The sequence below is a fragment of the Podarcis gaigeae genome (assembly GCF_964106915.1).
Source record: "Podarcis gaigeae genome assembly, chromosome: 9".
Taxonomy (NCBI): domain Eukaryota; kingdom Metazoa; phylum Chordata; class Lepidosauria; order Squamata; family Lacertidae; genus Podarcis; species Podarcis gaigeae.
Genome location: NC_139685.1, coordinates 43224813 through 43249174, shown reverse-complemented (window position 1 = coordinate 43249174; position 24362 = coordinate 43224813). Strand labels below are relative to the sequence as shown.

Genomic DNA, 24362 nt, shown 5'->3' with positions numbered 1-24362 from the left:
ACATACATTTAATAAATAAGAGTCTGGAGAGGGTATCCTGCCTGCAGATACCATCCTATCAGGAGATCCATTTCACACAGTGCCAGAACTGGGCCTTCAGTGTGGTGGCCCCTCTCCTCTGGAATTCCCTCCCCTTATACATGGAAGTCATTTTCTCTGCTGTCTTTTCAGCTCCTGCTAAAGAATTCTTCTTTCAACAAGTCTTTTAAATAGAGATCTTTATTCCTGTTAGAATCTGTATTGGATTTGAATTGATCTTATGTATGTTGTTTTAAATTGGGGGGGGGGGCCTTATGTTTTTATATATGACACTGTTTAATATTTTTATTCTATTTTAATTCATATAATGATGCTTCATGTTAAGCGATTCATAAATGGAAAATATTAAGAATAATGTTATGTTTTATTGTCTCGCATCTGTAGGTAAAAAAAACTGAACCTAAAAGCTGGAAGGAGTTGCATGGCAACGAGGATGGGGCTATAAGATGTGAGCCCCCTACAGCCCCTTTACACAAGCAACCATTGGTCAGAGCTCATGTGGCACTGCAAAAAAATAAAAAAGTACCTCATGTATAAGCACTCTTCCTCTTACCCAGTTAAACAGCTCCTCCCACCCAACACACAGAAATCCTTCTGTGCCTATATGGTCGGTCTCACAGATGATTTCTGCATGTAATATAAAGTGACTCCAAGCAAGGACATTCTGTTCTCCAGTTTGCTTCCGTACTGTTATTTTTAATGTATTGTATGATAAACAATGAAAAATAATAAAGTAACTGCCACAGCAGTAATGGACCTTATGGTAGCAACTAGTACTGCACTTGTGAAATGCAAGGTGCCCCCAACCTTCCTGTTCAGCTGCTATCCAGAACTGCTCTTTTTTCCATTTATGTAAAGCTAGAACTATCTGGATTGACCGTCAGTCAAACAGTATACATGTGAATTATTGTAATTAATGCACGCAAGACCTCAAAGCCAGCTTAACAGAGCCGCAAGGATCTACGCAGCCATCACAACAGGCTATTTATTATAGGACACATCTCTCAAGAAAGCCACAGTTCATACAGCACCTGGAACAACAAAAGCTTGACACTTGAAGGGTGCCCTCTGGGTGTTACCATTATCTGCTATTTGTCTTATAATAATATAAATTATCCTTAATGTGTGATTACTCATGCTTCTTCCAAATTAGCCCTTCTGTAAAGTTTAAAAGGCAGGAGGAGGGGAAACAAGCTGAAGTATGTATCATGCTTCCCTGAAATCAATTGTGAGCCATTCTTCCTATGATTAGTCTTGAGTTCAAGACAGTGGTCATTTGACTCGGCTGCAATGATATTTTAGCAGAGCTTTCTGAGTGCTTAATCAAAACAGTGCTTCAACGGGAGGAATATGGTAATGATTATGAGAAAATGTCAAGTGTATGCCAGTTCCTAAAGCATGGTCACTACAAAACTGAATTAATTTGGACACAAAGCAAACAAGCAGACTCAATTAAAAGCCAATACGTCTCTTTAACAATTCCTCTCGGCGTTAGTCACTAGCTCTCTCCTTGCCATAATAAAGTAGTAATAATAAAGTAATAATAAAGTAGCTGAAACCAGAAACTATTTCCTGTGGAAAAGAATATCGCCACCGAAATCCCATAGGAAACTGCAAAAGTGTCCATTTTCAAATTTCCCCAAAGGTGCTGAAACCAGACTTTTGTAAAAGCTTACATTGCATCCATCTAGAACACAGGTTTCTCTTGCTTTAAAAATTCCCTCTAAATGTCTGCTACTCAGAGGCAATCTTTTGGGAATTGGGTTGCCAATATTTTCTAATAGGTTTTCCTGGCCAACTTTGCTATAAGTGATGCTCGGCAGTGAGTCCCCCCCCCCCCACCTCAGCTATGCACTTTCTTTGTAGTCGAGTATCCTTACTCCTGGCAGAAACTGACCATTCCGAAGTGGCTGAAAGTATCCTCTGGAGCTCTTCCTCACCACAGCCCTCTACACTTCCACCTTCCTTTGTCTGCTCTGCACCCATCTGCCTGCCCAGAAAGTGTCTTTAAACCGTGCCAATGTCACTTGTGTGCCTAAATGGAAGACAGAGGAAAGTGTCTGTAGGTGTGATGTTTAACATGCTTGGAACATAGCCTGCTGGACAAAGGTAGGAGTCATATCTGCTGCTTGTCCCACATTTTCCTCTGGCCCCACATACCTGTGGCATGTTGCCCACAGATAATGGCCCACAAGGGAGTTTGGCACTTGAGCCGAAAAAGGCTCCCAACTTCTGCTCTAGAATATTCCCAGCTACTTCCCCCCAAAATAGTGTAATACGCTTATGGCCAAAAATACCATAAAAACACCAAAAACAGTGTAATACAATTATGGTGCTGGAGGAGACTCTTGAGAGTCCCATGGACTGCAAGAAGATCAAACCTATCCATTCTTAAGGAAATCAGCCCTGAGTGCTCACTGGAAGGACAGATCCTGAAGCTGAGGCTCCAATACTTTGGCCACCTCAGGAGAAGAGAAAACTCCTGGAAAAGACCCTGATGTTGGGAAAGATTGAGGGCAAAGGAGAAGGGGACAAAAGAGGACAAGATGGCTGGACAGTGTTCTTGAAGCTACCAGCATGAGTTTGACCAAACTGCAGGAGGCAGTGGAAGACAGGAGTGCCTGGCATGCTCTGGTCCATGGGATCATGAAGAGTCAGACACAACTAAACGACTAAACACTTCTGGCAAAGGGTCCATTTTTGCTATATGTTTAAAGCAGTATCCTACTACTATAAAAAGCCATGGCTTTTCCCGAAAAAGCCTGGGAACTGTGTGCTAAAGAGTGCTGTGAGTTGTTAGGGATTGATGGTTAAATCACACTGAGAATTGTAGCTCTGTAATTCTTCCTCCTAGAAAACTTGTGTGGTGAGTGATACCCCCAAAATGCAAGTCTCACCTGAACCAAACATTACCGTAGAAAGCAAATGGCTCTAACTTTTATTTAATCATGTTATGTCCCGTCCATGGGCATACCATATAGAACAGGGATAGCCAACTCTGTGCCCTCTTGTCTTTGTTGGTCTCCTAACTCCCATCATCCCTGACCACTGGCTATTGAAGGGAGTTATAGTCCAACAAAGACTAGAGGACACAGAGTTGGCTATCACTGATATAGAGGGTGGGTTTTATTTTTTGCATCCCAAAATTAGTGATCATCCCTTTACAAAACTAACTTAATGAGAAATAGTGTGAAATAAGTTTTGTATTGGTTGAAGCTAAAGAAAAGTATGTCTTCAATATACAAATGATTTTCTGCATACACATTAAAGGCAGAATCTTTTAAACAGAGGTTTGTGCCTTAAAGGTATCCTATTCCTGGTGGACTGTGCCAATATCAGCACTGTTGAGTCAAGAATGAAGGCATCACTAAGGAATTATTTGCCAGGAAGGTTTGATTTCCACTCTTCTTATTTGTTGCATTTCATATGGTTTTTTTAAATCACTATTTGCTGTTTAAAAGTATGAAATGGTTACAGAACAGCTTAAACATCCTGGAAAGAGAAAAGTGGGGTGAGCTCTATAAATAAAATGGTCATCAACCATGGAGAAAAAATAATTACAAAACTGAGGTCATCCGAAAAAGGTTATGCAACAAAGAAACCATCAGAAAAAGGTAAATGTAGGTTGATAGGATTTGCTGTTTTTACCAGCTGTGCTCTCATTTTACCCTTCAGCCAAAATAAGCAGCTGACTCAACTGGTTCAAATTTATACGTTCACAAAACCAGAAGTAGTATTAAATAAATAAATAAATAAATTTCACTGTATGTGAAAGTAATGGTCTATCTTTGCAAATTCCTGTATCTGGAGTCCTATGAAATGAAAGCAAAGAAATATCATTCACTGTATGAATTACAATCTTCTCCAGAAAGAAAATATCCTTTTATAATATTTTCCTAAGGCTGTCATCATGCTGTAGTTTGTGGTGCATTCCACTGACCAATGGTGCTGCAAACTATCCTGCAACAACAGCCTTCTGAGAGCTGCTGGACCACTGCAGCAGTGGAGGAGGGAGGTGGCTGTGGTGGGCAGTCCATTCAGGAGTAGTCCCAACAGGCCAGGGCAGCTTTTCAGCAACCAACCTGCTCTGCTGCTGCTGTCTACCTCACTGACGACACTTTCAGCCTCAGCAGTGGAGGCAAGGAGAACAAAAGCAGTGAGAGCCAAGATGTTTCCCCAGCCCTGGTCTAAAGTGTTATTGGAGGGGTGTTGGGGGGCTGGGGCCGGGTTGGTGAGCAGGGTCAGCCATCAACACAGATAGATATTAGCCTGATAGATATTACAGAGTACATTTGTTGTGCAAAGCAGCTTTCAATTCTTATCTAACTCTTCAGCCAAATTTATAGAGCAAATGTGGTACGCTTAATGTGTCCAAGATCCTATGTTTCAGACGCCCATCTGCATTAAGTGCCAGCTAGTTTGGTATCACGACAGAAGAAAATTGCATGGAAAGTGGGAGGAAATGTTTATGCTGTAATAATTTGTAACCACAAGCTGCAATCTAGCTTTTCTTACAGCCCTAGAAGAAGAAGAAGAAGAGTTTGGATTTGATATCCCGCCTTTCACTCCCTTTAAGGAGTCTCAAAGCGGCTAACATTCTCCTTTCCCTTCCTCCCCCACAACAAACACTCTGTGAGGTGAGTGGGGCTGAGAGACTTCAAGGAAGTGTGACTGGCCCAAGGTCACCCAGTAGCTGCATGTGGAGGAGCGGAGACGCGAACCCGGTTACCCAGGATTACGAGACTACCGCTCTTAACCACTACACCACACTGGAATATTGTCAACTGAAGATACTTTATATTGGTCTTCAGACACATGGAACAACATAAGCCCTATGCTGCATGTAAGCTAGGCACATAATTGTGGAATTTTCAAGATACAAAGCAGTGGAATAAACAAAGCAGTAATCCACATGAGCCAAATCAGCACATACAGCACTGTTTAGTGCAATATGAACCCGACAAAAAATACTGTTAATCAGTGTCTCCAAAAGAAGTACTATTGTGAGTATGGTTGCCTCCATCACTTGCCAAACAAACTGATTTTCCAGCACCAGCTTTCTCCAATCCGTAATGAGTCTTATTTCTTCTGTTATGAGAACCTGAAGAGCAATAAGACCAGCTGGCAAATTTTCTATTTTCTAAAGGGTAAAAGCGTAGAAAGGAGACACAATGCTCCAGAATGTTCTCTGCTTATGGAAATCATGATAATAGCCTCCAAGAGAACCATAAGAAACAGAGTCCAAATAACTAAAACTGATGTTAGACTGTTGCAGGCAAATTCCTCGATTTATGGGTCTACAGAATAGTAATGGCTGAAAGTGAATGCAGAGCTAGCCATCTATATATGCCTGCCATTGAATGGTAGTATTAGTCAGCGCTGCCATGGGGAACGGGAAAGGTGTTTTTCAATGTCTTGATGCAAGACGACCTAAAAACATACGAAAGATTTTTTTCAGCAGGCACTAAAAAGAGTACAGTGAGGGCACCTGCTTGATCTCAATAGGCAGGGAGTTCCAAAGTGCAGGCATTGCCACACTAAATGATGAAGTTCTTATAAATGTGGAATGGGTATTACGTGGCACCTGTAATAGTGACAATTCAACTGATTGAAGCAGTCAAGTGGGTAAAGGCAATATTGTAGGTAAACAGGCCCCAAGTTGTTAAGGGCTTTAAATACTAATAGTATCACCTTCAACTTGGTTCAGTAGCAAATTGGCAAGCAGTGCAGATTCCTGAGCACAGGTGTTCTATGCTGACAAGGCCTCATCCTGGTAGCAATTGTGCTACAGCATTCTGCTCTAAATGCAGCTTCTGGATCAGCATCTATGTAAAATTAATATAGTGGTGCCTCGCAAGACACGATTCTCTTCGTCTAGTGGTTTTTTCGTCTTGCGAAGCAAGCCCATTGACAGCTTAGCGGATTAGCACTATTAGCGGTCTAGCGGCTTTTAGCGATCAGCTGAGAAGCGGCTTATCAGCGGAACAGCTGATAAGCGGCTTAGCGCTTAGGGAAAGGGCAGGAAAAAGCGAGAGAAAAACGCGGGAACTCACAAGATTTTTTCGTCTTGCGAAGCAACCCCATAGAGAAATTCGTTTAGCGAAGCGCCTCCAAAAACGGAAAACCCTTTCGTCTAGTGGGTTTTTCGTCTTGCGAGGTGTTCGTCTTGCGGGGCACCACTGTATTTTGTGCCCTAAGCTGCATCACTTTACACCAGCTTACTGAAGTTGCATTTGTCATTTTACTGCCCACTCATTCAGTTTGGAGAGAATAAACACCAGACAACAGAGCTATTAGTGGATGGGTGAGTGATTGAGATAATTTTTTATGTACCCAGCCATCTACCCGCCATCCTTTCCCAACTCAACTCCCTGTAGGTATCTCAAATTAACCATAAGTGTCTCCTCTAGTTAGCACAATTTCAAGGCACTTTTGATGTGAAAGTACTACAAATGTCCAATCTAGTCAGAGGTCCAATGCAATGCATAAAACACTCATTGTTTTTGAAACTCTTGTTTTAAAAAGTCCTTTGCATTTCTGGGGTACCTAATACAATGAAAAAACCACAGCAGCGATGCATTGCTTGGGATACTGTGGATTAGAAATTGAATATTCTGTTTTGAAAAATAGTAGCTTTCTGCAATCACTAAGGAAATCCTCATAAAGCACGGAATACAGTTAGATTTGAAGCCTTTTGGCAGAGTAGGGCAGACAATGGGGAAGCATGGTGTTAATTATCCTCATTATCTCAGTAGGATGATAGCTCTGGAGCCAGAAGAATAGCAATCTGAATCTCAACACTACTGACTATTTACTCTTCTTCATTTCACAGACGTAATATACTAATTTGTTTCAGAAATCTCCAAAGCCTGCCAAATCTTCCTTAAATGGAAATACGGCTTTACATTCAAAACCTCTAAGTGTGCTCCCTACTGCCACTGAGCAATTGTCAACAGCATTTGGAAGAGCAGCAGAAAACGGAATCTGATGTATAAGCAAATATGAAGAATTATTGTCATGGGTCAACTCAAGTCAAGAGGACTGTTTTAACTGCAGCACGGCAAACAGAATCCTCTTACTGCCCATCACAACTTTTGAGATACCGTTAGATGTCCCAAAATCGGGATTTACAAGGCTGTACCCATGCTGTGCAAGGGACGCGGGTGGCACTGTGGGTTAAACCACAGAGCCTAGGACTTGCCAATCAGAAGGTTGGCAGTTCAAATCCCCATGACGGGCTCCGTTGCTCGGTCCCTGCTCCTGCCAATCTAGCAGTTTGAAAGCACGTCAAAGTGCAAGTAGATAAATAGGTGCCACTCCAGCGGGAAGGTAAATGGTGTTTGTGGGCACTGCTCTGGTTCGCCAGAAGCGGTTTAGTCATGCTGGCCACATGACCTGGAAGCTGTACGCCGGCTCTCTTGGCCAATAAAGCGAGATGAGCGCCACAATCCCAGAGTCGGCCACGACTGGACCTAATGGTCAGGGGTCCCTTTACCTTTACCTTACCCATGCTGTGCATCTTGAAGTCACTCAGATGACCTTCAGAGTCATTCATAACAAACAAGGTTGTTGCTTCAAAAAGTTATTTAACAAATGTTAAATGTTACACTGGAATTTTAAACTTTTGTGGGGAGGGAAGGTGTTGCTCCCAAGGCCATCCTAAGGTCCAAAACATTAGCCCCCAAAGAAGAAACAAATGCCATACACTTGAAAAGCCTCACTTAGTGTGTCACAATAATCACGCTGGCTGTTTGTCCTAGAAAAAATTCTAGATTGTTTGAGAACTGTTTCTGAATGGACACAAGACACCATTGGTGGCTGCTCCAATAGAAGTCATAATAAATCAGGGCAGAAATGGTCCATCCGTTGTTCAGTCTTAAGAACGTAAGAAGAGCTTGCTGGATCAGGCCATTGTCCCATCTAGTCCAGCATATTCTCCCAGTGGCCACCCTGATACCTGTGGGAAACCCTCAAGCAGGGCCATTTATTGGCCTTAAGAGTCTTAATTTCTTGTAGCCAGAACTGCCAAGAATAATGTTGCACTGCCTTAAAACTCTGCTTCTTGAAGTAGGAAAGGAAATAGGAGGACATAGGACACATTAGTTCCAAAGGGAGGAAAAGCCAACTCGTTATGCTTGAGCTGCAATGAACAAATTAGGAAAATAATATATATTTTATTGCCCTAAGAAACAGAATTTATAGAGATAAAGGGAGTCTGAGTCTGACAGTAGTTGAAAACTTATCTGGACACATTGCTGAAGTGGAAGGAAAGGTTAAACAAAGGAATCCACTTATCTAGGTATCAAGAGTTTAGTTTTGAGTTACAAGATGTGACAGAAAAGGTAGTAGAGAACTTTTAAAAAGGATTAAAGGTTGGCACAGAGCCAAGAAAGCCAACTGACAGGCAAATGTTTAATTCACTGACACATTTAGACCAAGAACAATGCAAACCCATAACTGTGCTTTACCTCTTGACATAGGTAGATATAAAGAGCCTGTAGTAAAAATTTCTCCAAGCTTGCTCAGTTTGCATAAACCTATTTCTCTTTTTTTTTTAAAAAAAGTTGTAGGCCAACAGAAGTAATCATTTGTTTTTAGCAATAGTTATATTATAACCACAGAATCCAGAAAGCAATGTGAGGGGAAAGGGCTAATGTAACAGAGCATGAATGGAAACAGCCTCTTAACATCAAACTTTTGCGCTGATGATAATGTAGAGCATCTGTGTAGTGGCACTGTGTGTGTTTAACACAAATATATGATTCTTTTCTCCTTCAGCTTAATATATAAGACCTCAGCACAAACTAACAATATGCTTGGGTTGCAGTATCCACGCTAGAAGCTGAGAGTCATCCTTTTGACTTTCAAATCCATGGATTCATTTCAGGAAGCCGTTAACAATTCAATCATATTTCATGGGTTTCCTGGCCAATATTGGGCTGTTGTGGTGTTACTGCTGACCTTTGTTTTTCAAAGCAATTCTTTTAACTTTTTCTTCCTTATTCCATTTCTGTTCAAACCTTCTGACTCTTACTCTTTGCTGTGTTTAATTCTCTTATTGTTCTTTCATTAAAGGTTGCTTGTGCTTCACCGTGGCACCTGTTTCTTGTGTAAATCAGCCCATGCCGAGATTTTCCCAGTTCCTTGCGATCGCAAGAGATTTACTGTTCCACCAACTATAGAACAGTATATAAGACAAGAATTAAGACATTATATACATCATGAACTTTGTGTCTTAAAATTAACAGGGAGACTGGGCCATAAAGTGAATTTAGAGAAGCAGCCAACACTGCTTCTTTTCCTTCATTATACATCTTTAGGTGCCAGGTGAAACATTCCTCTTCAACCCGGCTTTGGGCTGATTAATATTCTACGGCCTTTTAAATGTGTTGGGAGGGAGTATTGTTTTGTTTTTGTTCTAAATAACCAATTTGAGCTTTTATCCTGTACTTTTATCTTGTGAACCACCCTGAGATTTTCAGATGAAGGGCAGCATATAAATTTAACAAATAATATTAAGACTGTATTGCAAATTGCAATATGCCTCCAGCTGGCAAGCACTTCCTAGCTATTCAGCATAGCTAGTAGGATATGGCAATTCTATGAATCACCGCTGATACGTGAGAGAAGCTTAAACAAAACTAAGCCAACATGATTGCTAGGAACATAGAAAGCTGCTTTATACCAGGTCAGCCTGCTTGTCCAGCCAACCCAGTATTGTCAACTCTGATTGGCAGCAGCTCTCCTGCATCTGAGGCACAGATTTTCCCAATCACCTGCTACCTGACCCTCTTAACTGGAGATGCCAAGCACTGAGGTAAAGGTAAAGGTAAAGGTACCCCTGCCCGTACGGGCCAGTCTTGACAGACTCTGGGGTTGTGCGCCCATCTCACTTAAGAGGCCAGGGGCCAGCGCTGTCCGGAGACACTTCCGGGTCACGCGGCCAGTGTGACAAAGCTGCATCTGGTGAGCCAGCGCAGCACACGGAAACACCGTTTACCTTCCCGCCAGTAAGCGGTCCCTATTTATCTACTTGCACCTGGGGGTGCTTTCAAACTGCTAGGTTGGCAGGCGCTGGGACTGAGCAACGGGAGCGCACCCCGCCGCGGGGATTCGAACCACCGACCTTTTGATCAGCAAGCCCTAGGCGCTGAGGCTTTAACCCACAGCGCCACCCGCGTCCCTAGCACTGAAGCTGCATGCAAATGACGTCTCTCTGCTCTGGTCTGATAAGCTGTGGTTCCTCACCATGTATGTAATAATGTTTGAAGATTATGACATGTGTACCCACTCTTTCAACACCTTTATTAATGTGGTCGTAGATTTTTCCTGCACCCCAGATGTTGGACTTCTTTATTTTGTGAATGACAAATAAGACCTTCCCGGAGCCTGAGAAACAGATGCTCAATAACAGAGATACTATTAGAAGAGAATTTAGAAGCACATGAGGCAGATACGTATGCAGGGGAACAGGTAAATGTCTGAGAAGCCAGAGAGAGGAGGAGAGCAACAAAAGAACACAGAGGAGTAGGAATATAGCAGGTGTACTAATCTTCAGAGACAGGTAATGGAGAGAGACAGAGGCAAACAATGTAGTGATATTTAAAGGTTTTCTCTGCCACAGTGAAAACTAGAAAGATTCTCAAACAAAAGCTGGAAAGGTAACATTTCCTAACATAGGCGATCCCTCCATCAATATTTCTGGAATTTGCAACGCATCATTGGACTAGCACTGAATTCCAGCATGTGCAACCCTAGCCAATTTTTTGCTGGTCAGACCCTAGCTCAGGTGAACTTTCTCCTTCCCATCTTACTATTCTTAGTTCTGCTGGAGAACTCTAGCCAATCCACACATCCAGCTAACCAAGCAGGAAATGCTGGCAGGACTCTCAGCTACACAGATCAGCAGCTGTCTTTAAAAGTAAAGAAGCACGTATGCTATCACTCACAGGATGTTAGGCATTATATGTCTATTGGCACTGACAGCTTCCTCTGTGCTGTCCTCAAGATGATGTCTCATAGAGTGAAAGGGTACTTCAGTCTCTGTTTGCATGCAGTTACTTGCTCTTCTTCTCAGCTGTTGTGGTGCTGTCAGTAGTAGATCTATTACTGGGATGAGATCAGCTATATTTCACATTGACTGCTAGAGACGTTTTCTAGACATGCTCTATACACACATGTGTGGAAGGCTCCTGAGATGCTTGGGACTTTTGATACTAGCCTCAGTTTCTACTATGAATTCATTTTATTTTAAAAGGGTAGTTCTTCTAAATGGTTCACTGAAAATGTCAACTCGGTGTATTGTGGCAGTAAAAATGTGCCCTCACTGTTAGGAATTAAAACGATCAAACAGCAAGTTATGATGTTTCCAATAAAGGCCTACAGAATATCCACACAGAGAATACTGTATGAAATTCTTATTGCCTCAACTCAGAAAAAGTGATAGGAAAGCTGGAAAGGGACAAAACAATTAAGGTGATGTGAGATTTTTCTTTTTGAGTGTAAGACTGGATAAAAATTAATAAATAACTTCTGAGGCAGAGTTTAAAAGACAGAGATGCTTTTTAGCAAATAAAAAGGATCACTGAGTGAGCAACAAAATAGGAGTTTGTAAAAATTGCGAATGGCTAGAAAGAGGGAATTGGAAAAGAATTATTCATTGGGTACGAGATTGGCTCCATTATTATCAAATAATGGAGGCTTTTAAGCAAGACAGGAAAATTGGGTTCCAGGTGGAAAAATCGAAATTAGAAACTGAATTGTTAGAATCCAATATTAAGAACCTATCAAAGATGTATAACTTGCTGTTGAAGTGGAATACAATTGATGAAACTGTTAAATCAGCAATGGTTAGATGGGCACAGGACTTAGGACATGATATTATGTTTGCTGATTGGGAACAGTTGTGGACCACAGGTATAAAATTTACGGCTTGTAATGCCTTAAGAGAAAACATTATGAAAATGATTTATAGGTGGTACATGACCCCAGTCAAGCTTGCTAAGATTTATCATTTGCCCAATAATAAATGCTGGAAATGTAATGAAACTGAAGGAACCTTCTATCACCTTTGGTGGACCTGCCCGAAGATTAAAGCCTTCTGGGAAATGATTTATAATGAAATTAAGAAAGTACTTAAATGTACTTTTCACAAGAAACCAGAGGCATTTCTTTTGGGTATGGTGGGCCAATTGGTGCCAAGGAGGGACAGGATCTTTTTTATGTACTCCACAACGACAGCAAGGATTCTACTAGCAAAATATTGGAAGACACAAGAGTTACCCACGCTGGAAGAATGGCAGGCGAAAGTGATCGATTTTATGGGACTGGCAGAAATGACTGGCAGAATCCGTGACCAGGAGAAAGAAACTGTGGAGGCAGATTGGAAGAAGTTTAAAGTATATCTGAAAAACCGCTACAAAATTGAGGAGTGTTAAAGTGTTAAGGGAAAGGAAGATGTATAATTACAGCTATATTTATACTTTTTGATTTAATGTGATATTGAAAAGGAGAATAAGTTAAATTTTAATTGACTAAAAAAGTTGCTGAAAAATTGTAAAATTAGGATGCAAAAAGGGGAAGGTATGGGGAAGTCCGTGAAAAGAGGCTTACGAAAACGAGGCTAAGAAACTAAAAATTATGTTTTTGTTTGTGTTTGTTGTAGTTTGTATTGTTTGGTGTTGTTTTGTTGATAAAATCGGAAAACCAATAAAAAAAAAATTATTAAAAAAAAAAAAGAATTATTCATTGGGAACTGAACTATGGGAAGTATTATGAGGTGAGCTAGGAGCCGGGAAAAAGGAGCTGTGAAATCAGGAATAGAGGTCAAGCCACAATGCATGACCAGAGACATAACATACATGAGAGCTTGAGAACCCCTTGCTGCTAAAATGAGGCTCCACTAGAAAAGGAATCTCTTTAAACTTCTTCCTGTACAGCAGGATCCAACCTGAGTAGGTGCAGTCAATCCAGAAGCTTCTTCACCAAGAAGACTGCCTCCTACGATTCACTTATTTACCACATGGGGTAGCCACACGAGATTCCAGCACCCCAGGCAGTCTCAAAATCAATAATATATTCTGTATCCCATGCTGAGGGTCCACAGACGAGAAGAGATGCGCACACTAGCCTCTGTTGTCTGCCGGGGAACACAGGCCCCTGGAAGGCTACACCCTATGTCTCCCAGAAAGAATAAGAGAAGGCAAGTCTGGCTCCATTTATCAGCCAAATGAGGAGGAGCTGAAGGGAGCTTGCTTCTTCCCTCTGTGTGAAATAGCACTTGACTCCAACTGTCAGTCACCCTTGGGCCAGAGAGCCAAAGGGAAGTTTACTCTGGTCTCTACCATCCACTGGTTCCACCTTCTTTCTCCTAGGAACATCATAGCAAGGGAAAGACCAGACCAGTTTCATCTATCACTGCTACAGGGAGTTTCCTGCCAGAAAGAAATCTCTAACTGCCAGTTGCCCTGCAGATGTGACAGGAAGAACACTCTGGCCTTTGCCATCAGTCAGAGGAGCAAGAGCTGCTGGGCCAGTCGCAGCACCTTAATCCAGGCAAGGGCACCCACAAAGGAAGATCCGCCTGACTCTTAAAAAGGTAAAGGTACCCCTGCCCGTACGGGCCAGTCTTGACAGACTCTGGGGTTGTGCGCCCATCTCACTCAAGAGGCCAGGGGCCAGCGCTGTCCGGAGACACTTCCGGGTCACGTGGCCAGCGTGACAAAGCTGCATCTGGCGAGCCAGAGCTGCACACGGAAACACCGTTTACCTTCCCGCTGGTAAGCGGTCCCTATTTATCTACTTGCACCCGGGGGTGCTTTCGAACTGCTAGGTTGGCAGGCGCTGGGACCGAGCAGCGGGAGCGCACCCCGCCGCAGGGATTCGAACCGCCGACCTTTCGATCGGCAAGTCCTAGGCGCTGAGGCTTTAACCCACAGCGCCACCTGCGTCCCTTGCCTGACTCTTAAGTGGATATAAATGCCTGGTTGTGACTCAACACCTTGTTCTGGCATTGTCAAACTGACATACTTTTTCTACCTTTCCCCTCAGTTCGTGTGTCCTGACTTTTCCTTTGTAAGCCTGATGGCAGAAGCCTCAGGGGTTTTTTTTAAACTGATGTGAGCCACTTTGGGAGACAATATTTGTCTGAAAAGTGGTCTAAGAACATAATAACAATTCTATTAATACTAATATGCAAAAGCAACAAACCCTCATACGCAAAAGCAACAAACCCTCAGCAGCTTTAGGACAAATGAAAGGAAGTATTTCTTATTCCAACATATAACCAACCTATGAAACTCATTGTCACAGGACTGGGGTAGTATATAGACCATAACACTAGCAATGGCTACTAACTATAATTTTCATAAGCAAAGTTTCCTAGATGGTGCAGATTGTGTATCATGCCCTTCCTGTGAACTTGGCTACAGTGTCTAGTTGGCTACTGTTGGGAGTGTTAATGATCTGGGACGCTGCCCCTGCGAGACTTATTCCAGGAACAGATTCTTCTCCTGAGGGTCCTCTTCACTTTGGAACCTTCTTCCCTCCTTTCAGCTAAGCCCTTGTAGGTCCTTTGGTGCTTCTCATTCAAGGAAAACTCATAGAATCAAGAAGCTGTCTTATTCCAAATCAGACCATTTACCTAGCTACCTCAGTAGATGTCAATGGTGACTAGCAGTGGCTCTCCAAGATTTCAGACAGGACAGAAGCCTTTTCCAGCCTCACTTGGAGATGCTTAGGATTGAACCTAGAACCTTTTGGCATGCAAAGAATATGCTGTAGCACTGAGCCACCCCCCCCCCGCCCTTATACATAATGAATACACCTGAGGGAAGGCAGGGAGAGAAGACAGAATAAAGGTATCTCCCTTCTCTCATCCCGTCACCACCAGTGACGTCTCTTTATGGCAGCCTTTTTGAGTGCATAGGAATTTACTAGCTTGTCCTCTGAGAACCCCTGAGACATAACGAAACATGTGTGGTGTATGCCAAGTGCACCACTCAGCCTAATGAAAACTGGTTTAGTATCCTTGCAGCAAATTTATGGAACTGTGATAGGATTTCTTTTACCCAATGCAAATGATTCTTTCCTAATTTTACAAATATAATGAAAGTTTTCATGTCTATAGCATCCTAACAAACAAAAAACACATTTGACAACCAGACAAAAGCTTGAGCTCTTGCAGTTCGGTTCATATCAAGCTATGACCTCACCCGGTGAGTTTAATTTGATCTTCCTTTGGTAATACTGTAACACTTGGTTAATGCATTTTGACGGGCTCACATATCATATATTAACCTTCCACATTTGCAAGGAACATGGATTTAACCCACTGGCTAATAATACCACTTATGCACATGGAAAGCAGAAGAGAGGGGACAGAAACTCAAGTTTTGCATGTATGCCAAGGCCTTACATCAGCACGTGGCAGAGCTGGGCAAACAATGAGTGTCCAGAGAATCCACTGCAGCTGATGCCACCACCCCTTTATTTATTTGTATTAGCAGGCAGAAAATAACTGTGCTCTCTGCCAGAGTTTTGCTTTCGCTACCTGCCCCGCTCCCCCACCAGCTCAGAGCATGCTGAAGTCAGTATTTAGTTATATGTATGCCTTTTGTCAAAAACAGCAAGAAAACCACCAGCTGCATGTGTGTCCTCTTCCAAAGAACCAAAGTTTCTTCTCTGGATTCCATGCAAGATTTCTGGACAATTGTGCAACATACACAGGAGTCTGGAATTTGCCGTACCACATTTTCAGCTGAAGTTAATGTCAGGTTACAGCAACATTAAGATATCCTGGCAGGCAGCCAATGCTCTTTTCTTGCGAGGTAAATTACAGATGGCGCTCACATCCTGCCTCCTTAAAAGTTAGAAAGAGCTGGCTGGTATGCAACAATGAAATAAATAAAATAAATATTTCAGTAGCAAAGCCCTTTTGAGAGGGTTTCTAAAGGGATGAAATGATTTAAAATGTACAGGTTGACAGAAATATCAAAGTGCTTATTTATACAGACATAAAATTAAAAGCAGAAAGTCCAGTTCCAGTTCCTTTCAGTTTGTTAGCCACTATGGAAATATTTTGAGATTTTGTTGGGATGAGGCAGAACTTCAATTGAAAAGCTGAAAATACATAATATTTTGTACATGATCTTGTGTTTCTGGTAATTGTAAGGGCAATTATATATGCTAACCTCTCCTTCACTCCACTCTGCCTAAGCCCCAACAGCCCCAGAGTGACCAAATACCTAAAAGTTCACTTGTCATAGTAGCAAGCAATATTTATCCTATTATGACAAAACTGCAGCTGAATTTGTGTAGGTAGAAAAGCAACCCAATGAGTCTGGGATAAAGTAAATGTTTCCAGAACTCTATGTGCTGAGGAATTTCTAATCAACATCCCTTTTCATAGTAGTTTTCTAGGCTTTGTGACTTGCTGACCATAAAAGACTATGGGTGAAATCCAACATTGCATGAGTGGAAGTCTCTTTTGCTTGCATGCAGTCACCATTGGATGTCAACCTGCGTCAATGTGCAGTGCAATGTTCTTCAATTCTTGGAAATAATAATTAATTTTTTTTCTAGCTGAAGAATCCAACCCCAGTTAATTCTAATTAGCATTAATTCATGATAAGTTAAATACATTTTATTTAGCCAATTATATTTTCAAGGCCTATGACTGATGTCTTATATTTTCAAAGCCGGTGACTTCTGATATATTTTGTTTCAGGATTTGTGATGCTTCCACTTGATGTATCTGAACACAACTAGGACTTTTCAATCACAATATTGGAACTTTACTGTTACTAAAAACATAATGTCCCATACCTGGTACTGTTGTCCTTCCATGAACAGCAGTCTCATTAGACAGGAGATCTTTTGAGTTGGAAGTGAATGGTGATTGTCTAAATGTATCTTCAGGGAAAAAAGGGCTAAGGAAAAGAACGATTTGTTTTCTTTTAAGCTGACATAATACTAATCAGAGAAAAAAAATCACAGCAATGCACAATTAAATACGTTCTGATTACAATGTTACAATGAAAATTGCTTTTGAAACTCAAATGAAGACTAACCTTTGGAACAAAATTTCAGTTGTTTTACAAAATGACCTGACCATCACTCACTACTGAATTCTGTATTGTTATCTACGCAGAATACCATGTATCAAAACCGAAAAACTGGAGCTTTTTGTAGAAATACTTTGGAGAAAGAGAAAAATGGTAGTGGCTTTTGAGGTGAGACAGAGCTGCTCTCCTGATATTGGCATCACTTCTCCTTACTAGGTGGTTCAGGGCAATGTAGGCTGGGGGGGGGGGCACCAGTGGAAGTGCTAGATTGACCATACCACTGCACCTGCCCAACCCCGAACTTGCTGCCGCTGCCATCCCATCACCATCCAGGTAAGATGCAGTGACCCCAGTAGCAGGTGGGTGGCCCACAACCACCACATGGGCCTCCCCTGAAGTTAAAAGTCAAAAGCCCTCAATGCCAATAATCTAATTTTGATGCATGGCCTCTATATTTTCCCAGCTATTCCTTAATGAAGAACCACCATCTTTTGCTGGCTATGCTTAGCATTAGAAAAGCAGCATTAGCAGAGACATTTTAAGGAGACATGCATGTTCCTGAAGCCCAATGATGTTTGTGCAAAGGAATTTCAGGACATGGCACAGTATATCAGGTTTTATGGAGTGCCACATTGCAAAGAGCTCACAGTTCAGACATATGTTCCAGCAGCATGTCCAAGCCAAGTTAATCCAGCTGGAAGACTGACAGTATGAAGACTGACAGTATGAAGACTGAAACATCCTGTCTGAATATTCTTCTATAGGGAGGACAATGCTTCTCCCCGTCCTGAGTGGCCCTTAGTGGGAGACTGATTTTCTCAGGAAAATGTCTGTATCACTGGAGGAGCCTAAATGAAGCTAAGCATTCTCCTTACAGTTATTCCCCTCATCTTTGGCTGAGCCAATACATTCTGTTTCCTATGCAAGGAAGTTGTTTAGGTTGTGACAGAAAGACCTCAGAGCTCTAGGACTACAAACTGAGAAGCCGTGTGCCTTTTTACACAACTTATTTACTGACGGAGGGAGTTCATGTTCAACCCAACAAGTAAAACTTGCCTCCTGCATGCAAAAGTTTTTGTGTGGATAAACTGACCTGAGCTATACCTGGAATGATGGACTAAAATGATGGACAGGATTTTGCAATGGAAGAGACAGTGGTGTAGTGGTTAAGAGTGTTGGACTAAGACCTATGAAACCAGGAATCAAACCCACCACTCAGTCATAAAGCTCACTGGGTTACCTTGGGACAACCACAGTCTCTCAGCCTAACCTACTTCACAGGGTTATTGTGAGGATTTGATAGGGAGGAAAAGCATAACGTACACAACTTTATGCTCTTTGGAGGAAAGGTGAGATATAAATGTAATTAAAAAATTAAATAAAAATAAAGGAATAGATAAGTGGTTCAGAAAGAATGGATAATTCTCTTTGGTATACTGTACCCAAGTGTTTGGGGTGTTCAACAGATGGATTTCTGCTCATAATTGGGGGTCTACCTGCATGCTACTTTTGAGGATAATCAAGTCCCATATAATATTGCATGTTACTTGAGCATTGGTGCTCTGAAGTGCACTGTTTGCCTGTTTGTTTACACATGTGCTGAGGTTTCGCTGGGTGTTATAATTTGCCAGCCTTCCACTTCCACTTTGTTTCTATCAGCCCACAGGAAAGGATGCAGCCTGCCTTTTGTGCAGAACTGCTCTTGCACGAAACAGCTCTATTAAAAATAAAAATTGCCCTTGCAGATAGATGAGGTGGAAAGCAGGAGGAAAAGCAAGTGGTAGCCTTTCATGCAAGGGATCCAAATCCTGACCTGACTTGGACAGACAGACCCCCCCACACACTTTTTTTTACTGCTTTTGTGCAAATCTGCTGTATCTGCACACACATACACACAGGTAAAACAAATACCTGCTCACAACAGACTCCAGGTTTCCAGAATTTATGGTGGGTACAGAAGCACTAATTGAGGGGTGGAGAAAATAACACACAGCAAGAATACATCTCATCAAACTCTGCCTGCTAGTGCAGATAGGAAACATCGGGATATATTTTGGAGGCAAAAAAATCTAAGGTGCTCATGTGTAGACCCACAAAGGCCCAAGAGACACAACCATCCACATGGGCATTAATGACCTAGAAGGGGGACAGCCTTGGTTGACAAGACTTGCCAGGACACCTGGGAAACTACAGTCCTGCCTTGTTCTGCTAAATAAGAATAAGCAGAGGCAATGGAATGGGCTGCTGCTTTTTCCTTTTCCGTGTTTTGCTGAATCTAGAAGAGGCACCGATGAACTGAAGTGAGATTTCAAGGAAAGACCAGGGACGAGAGAAATCACTGCACTTTGGAACAACTCTGCAATAATCAAGCATGACAGAGGCCAGAGGTGAAGAGGGACCAAGAGAGTGAGGTTTCATATCCAATGTGAGTCTCTATTACAGGAAGTAGGTACAGAGAACGTCTTTTTTCCCTTCCTGCTGTAGTTAACAATCCTATGATTTATAAGCACATCAGAAATGTATCAACACTGCTGCTGCTGATTTATTGCCATAGCTGCCCTAATACTATGAGCTTATTGATTGAATTAATTTTTAATCACATGTCAAACAGAAATATATCAGCTTATCACATAGATAGCATGGGCACGATCATGCCAAACTTAACCATTTTTTTAAAAAATCCCCTAATTTCTGTGGGAAATATTTAGCTATGAGCTCATGAGATCAATGAGATTTAAAAGGGCATAACTTTGGTTTGATTACACCATGTACGATTCTCCATCTGATACACTGCAGCATTTCAAAATCCAAAATAACATTCCCACTACACCAATGCCAAGTACCTGCCATGTTATAGGATGCTTTATCTGTATGGCCTTTGCAGAGTGCCCATTCAACACGCCAGTGAAGTGGGCCAATGGAACAGAGAAACACCAGATAGTTCTAGGTAAGGTCAGTTCCTTTACTGACAGAATAACGCAGTTCCACAGCTTTTAAGTTATATTCCATTGTAATATACTGTACAGTCATACCTTGGGTTGAAGTTGCTTCAGGTTGAGCGCTTTCAGGTTGTGCTCCATGGCGACCAGGAAGTAACAGAATGCATTACTTCCGGGTTTTGCCGCTTGCACATGTGCAGACGGTCAAAATGACGTCACACGCAAGCGCGAAAGTGGCAAATCGTGACCCACACAGGTTGCGTTTACTTCAGGATTCGAACGGGGCTCCAGAACGGATCCCATTCGTATCCAGAGGTACCACTGTACCGTCCTTCCAGCAGCATACAGTCACCTTGAAGCCCCAAACAGAATAGACTTTGGCCAAGAGCAAACTTGCTTCAACCATAAGTCTATTTATACTTGTGCTGAGACACTCTCACATGCTTGCTGACACACTCTCATGTTTAACTAGGTGCAGGTACACGTGCAGGTGCAGGACAAACACACCCAAAATTAACCAGCTAAATTAACTAAATCCTTTGACCTTTTTCTCTGTATGCATAAAAGCCCTTATACATCAACTTATCATGCTCTAACCTTATACTCTTGACCTTTTTTATGTATGCATAAAAGCCCTTATACATCAACTTATCATGCTCTAACATGTATGCTGCTTACCTAGTTGTAGCTGTGATGGTGTTATCCTTAGAGTGATTGTGCTCTTTGCTCACTTTTTCTGCAGAGATATAAATTATTATTTTTAATTAGTCAAAACGAACAAAAGTATTTCCTTTAAAAGTTCTAGTTCTGGCCATTTTCAGCTGAGGAAAATCTTATTTGTATGGATTTATCAACTTATTATCCAAATATCCTCCCCAACCTCTCATTTACATTGTAAAACATGCATCAGTGTTTCCTTGCTGAAAAATTCCCCTATTCAATTTATGTGCTTTCCTTTGATATTATAAATATGCTTGAATACTATGGGAAACAAAGAAATTTGCAAAAAGAAAACAAGGTGCCTTGGTGTTAGAACAAATGACTGCAAGGAAACTATTCCTGTATTATTTAGAGACCTGGAAAGAAGCAGTTATCTGTGGCTTATGGCACCCATTGTAAGTAAGATATATGCCTCATGTCACACATACAGAGGTGGGGAAAGAAAAATCAAAAGTCATGCATGCTTAATTTTTCCTCTAGGCAATGTAGGAATAGGTTTTTGCCCAGGTAATTAACTGCTTTTTTGGAATGGAACTCCCTTCTAGTTTGTCATTAAGCATATTCAACTGATGGCAGAAACTATTTCGTGATCTTCCTAGAACACAAATTTAAACTCTCCACATCCAGTTCAAATGTTGCAATCTTGCTGTGACTCATAACTTTATTGTTCAAAAGGAAAGAAGTTCTGTGCCCATGGTTTTCCACTGAGTGCCACAGGTTCAACAGGGCAGAAAGGACCACAGGATATGCTGCTGAACCTTTAAGAACAGGAACAATGGCGCATGAAAAGAAGTGGCACCACACAGATACTGGCAGTAAAATTGTGTTTATCTGTAATGCAGTGAGCCTATATGGTTTAGTGGTTAGAGTGTTAGACCTAGAACCTGAGAGCTGAAATCCACACTTGGCCATGAAGCTCACTGGGTGACCTTGGGCAGTCACCATCTCTTGGCCTAAACTACCTCATAGGGTTATTGTGAGGATAAAATGGGGAGCATGAGAATCATGTATGCCACCTTGAGTTTCTTGGATGAAAGGTGGGATATAAATGTAATAATAAATAAACAAAAATTAAAAAGCAAAAGCAAACTTACAGCCTGAATACAATAAAGGCAACCCCCATTTACGCACGTTCAATATGTGTGTGACCGCACATATGCACATCGTGCCGAATCAAGAAGTGACCCAAAATCATCATAAAAATGTCACAAAATGGGGGACGGGCGCGGTGTTTGCAGACCTTTTCAATGATGTTTCAAATATAAGCAATTTCACTGATGTGAACAGTGCCTTGGAACATAACCCCTGAGTAAATGGGGAGTTGCTTGTAGGACTTTCTTTCCAGGATGCTTTTAGGATTGCACGGTAAGTCTCCAGTTAATCTGCAACAGTCTTTTTTACTTTTTACTACTGCAGTACTTACAAAGCTATTTTTCTAGATAGGAAAGCTTTATCAGAAGCACATTTACTCATAAAAAAGCCACACTGCATTTAAAAGGACTTACAGTACCATCTTACACACATCTACTCAGAAGTAAGTCCAATGAATTCAATGGGACTAAGTTCTCAGGTAATTTTGTTTAACTGGGGTAGGCAATATGGCACCCTCCAGGTTTCCATTGGTCATGCCGGCTGCGGCAGTTGGCAGTAGAAGACCAACAATATCTGGTGGTCACCATATTGGCTGCCCGTGGTGTACAAAATTGTAGCCTTAAGGTCCTAGTAAGGACTTCAGCCTCAGTTCAACACATTCAAATTCAAAATTTAACAAAAACGAGGAAAGTAAACTGTAGGTATCCAACTACTTTATTTACCTGACAACTGAAAAAGTAGCTCTGAAGCCATCTTCACTGATATATCTTGGCTGAAGAGGTTTCTCTCAGGGAGCACTCGGCCTTCTGGTATCTTTTGTATGTGTTCAGTTATCTCTTGCCTGAGTAAAGTGCTATAACTGATGTTTTGGCTAGGTGAAACTGAGGCTTGGGAATCATGAATATCAACTTCCATGGGCTCTTCTTTGATCTTTATTATTTGAGATTCCTTGCAACTTTCCGCTGCAAATAGAAGAAAACAAAACAAAGCACCACAAGGTTGCTTATTATTCATCTATTTAGCATTTAAAATGTAAAGTTAGGCTATACAAGTCTTACACATTATTTTGAAAGAACAAAAGTACCATGCATCACTACTAACTTCACATATTACCCAGTGTTAAAAGAATGACTCAGGTAAATCAAAGAACTATAGCACCTACTTGTTTGCTTGTACTGTAAGTATGCAGTGACAAAAAATTTACTGTTTGTTTGTTTTTAAAAAACATCCTGCATCTTTTGGTAAAAATGAAAACTTTGAGAACTTGGAAACTCTAAAAGAAGAAATGCCTTCATAACAGAAACTGGCAACCATGAGGATTCATTGTTTTACAGAGTTACACTAACCATACATAACTTCTGTTTAAAACTCCATTCATTCATTCAGTGTCATAGGCCTCTCACAACTAAAATGTATTTATTTACCAAACTTATTTGCTGATTTCCAGGCACAGTACTCAATTTGGATTTCATTCTTGTTACTAATAATAGCCAAGAATCTCTCTCTCGCTTGTATTAATAAGTTCAGCAAAGGATGTCCTGTAAAGTTAAAGGCGGTTTTAGGGTAGCGCGACCGGTTTGACCACACTGGGCACCATGCTACATGGGGCACCACAACAATGTAGGACAGAGTGAGAGAAGTGGGGGTGAGGGTGGATTTTAGCATTGTACAGGGTGATGCTGAAATGTGAAAGCCCAAAGTCTGCCACTGGCAAAGTACAAGGTAGACTGATGTGTTGTACAAATAATAAAAGGAAACATGAGCAAATCTCTTTTGTCACCCCCACCAACTCATTCAATAGACAAGAATAAGATTTGTTTAAATTATAGCTATCGTGCATAATTCATCTTGGATCCCATCAGAATTTGATTCCCTCCCCTCAACTATGTTTTCCCCTCAGTGTTTTGAAGTCCTCTTCTTCATTCAAGGAAAGAACCACTTTTTCACTCCTGCCGCAGTTCTTGGACTGCTCTCTGTGGCTGAAAAATGCTTTGGTTTTGAGTGCAGGTGAAGTGACTGTTTCCTTTTGAAGTATTCGCTGTCCTTCACTTCAAAGAGATGTCAAAGGTTGAACTTCAAGAGAACTTGACCAGGAGACAAAAAAGAAAAGCAAAAGGCGCCACCTTGAAAGGCAGGTGGTCTGCTCTGAGACGCAACTCTGCTTTTGAAACCCTCAGCAAGGATCTGGCTCAGGATTCCTGTGGACACTGTCAATTAAAAATAATTATAAAGGAACCGAGGAGGGTGGAAGAGGTAAAAAGGAAGATGAAAGTATGGAAGGACAAGAGGAAGGTGCTCGCAGGAATGGGAATCAGGCTCTTCAAGCCTAGTGGTCATATTTTCTTCTGGGCAACCTCCCGGGTGACCACAAGCCACTGGAATACAGAACCAGAGGAAAAAGTGGGTACAGCAAGACACCTCTGATCCTCCATCCAGACAAGCCAAAGGAATTATCAGAGTTCAAGGACATGTTCTAGCTAGGTAAAAACACTCAAGAGGATGTGAAGCA

The 24362-nt window shown here is 41.6% G+C and overlaps 1 protein-coding gene across 6 annotated transcripts in view; it reads right to left on the bottom strand.

The window, feature by feature from the left end:
• ZNF827 (zinc finger protein 827) overlaps window positions 1-24362 on the bottom strand; it is a 119400-nt gene that overhangs the window by 18636 nt on the left and 76402 nt on the right. For all 6 annotated transcript variants that reach the window (XM_083755378.1, XM_083755373.1, XM_083755376.1 and 3 more), the window contains exons 6-8: window positions 22576-22815; window positions 20720-20777; window positions 16864-16967 (exon numbers count right to left, since the gene is read on the bottom strand). In XM_083755378.1, coding sequence (XP_083611504.1) covers window positions 16864-16967; window positions 20720-20777; window positions 22576-22815 — 402 coding nt within the window. The remainder of the gene's footprint in view (window positions 1-16863; window positions 16968-20719; window positions 20778-22575; window positions 22816-24362) is intronic.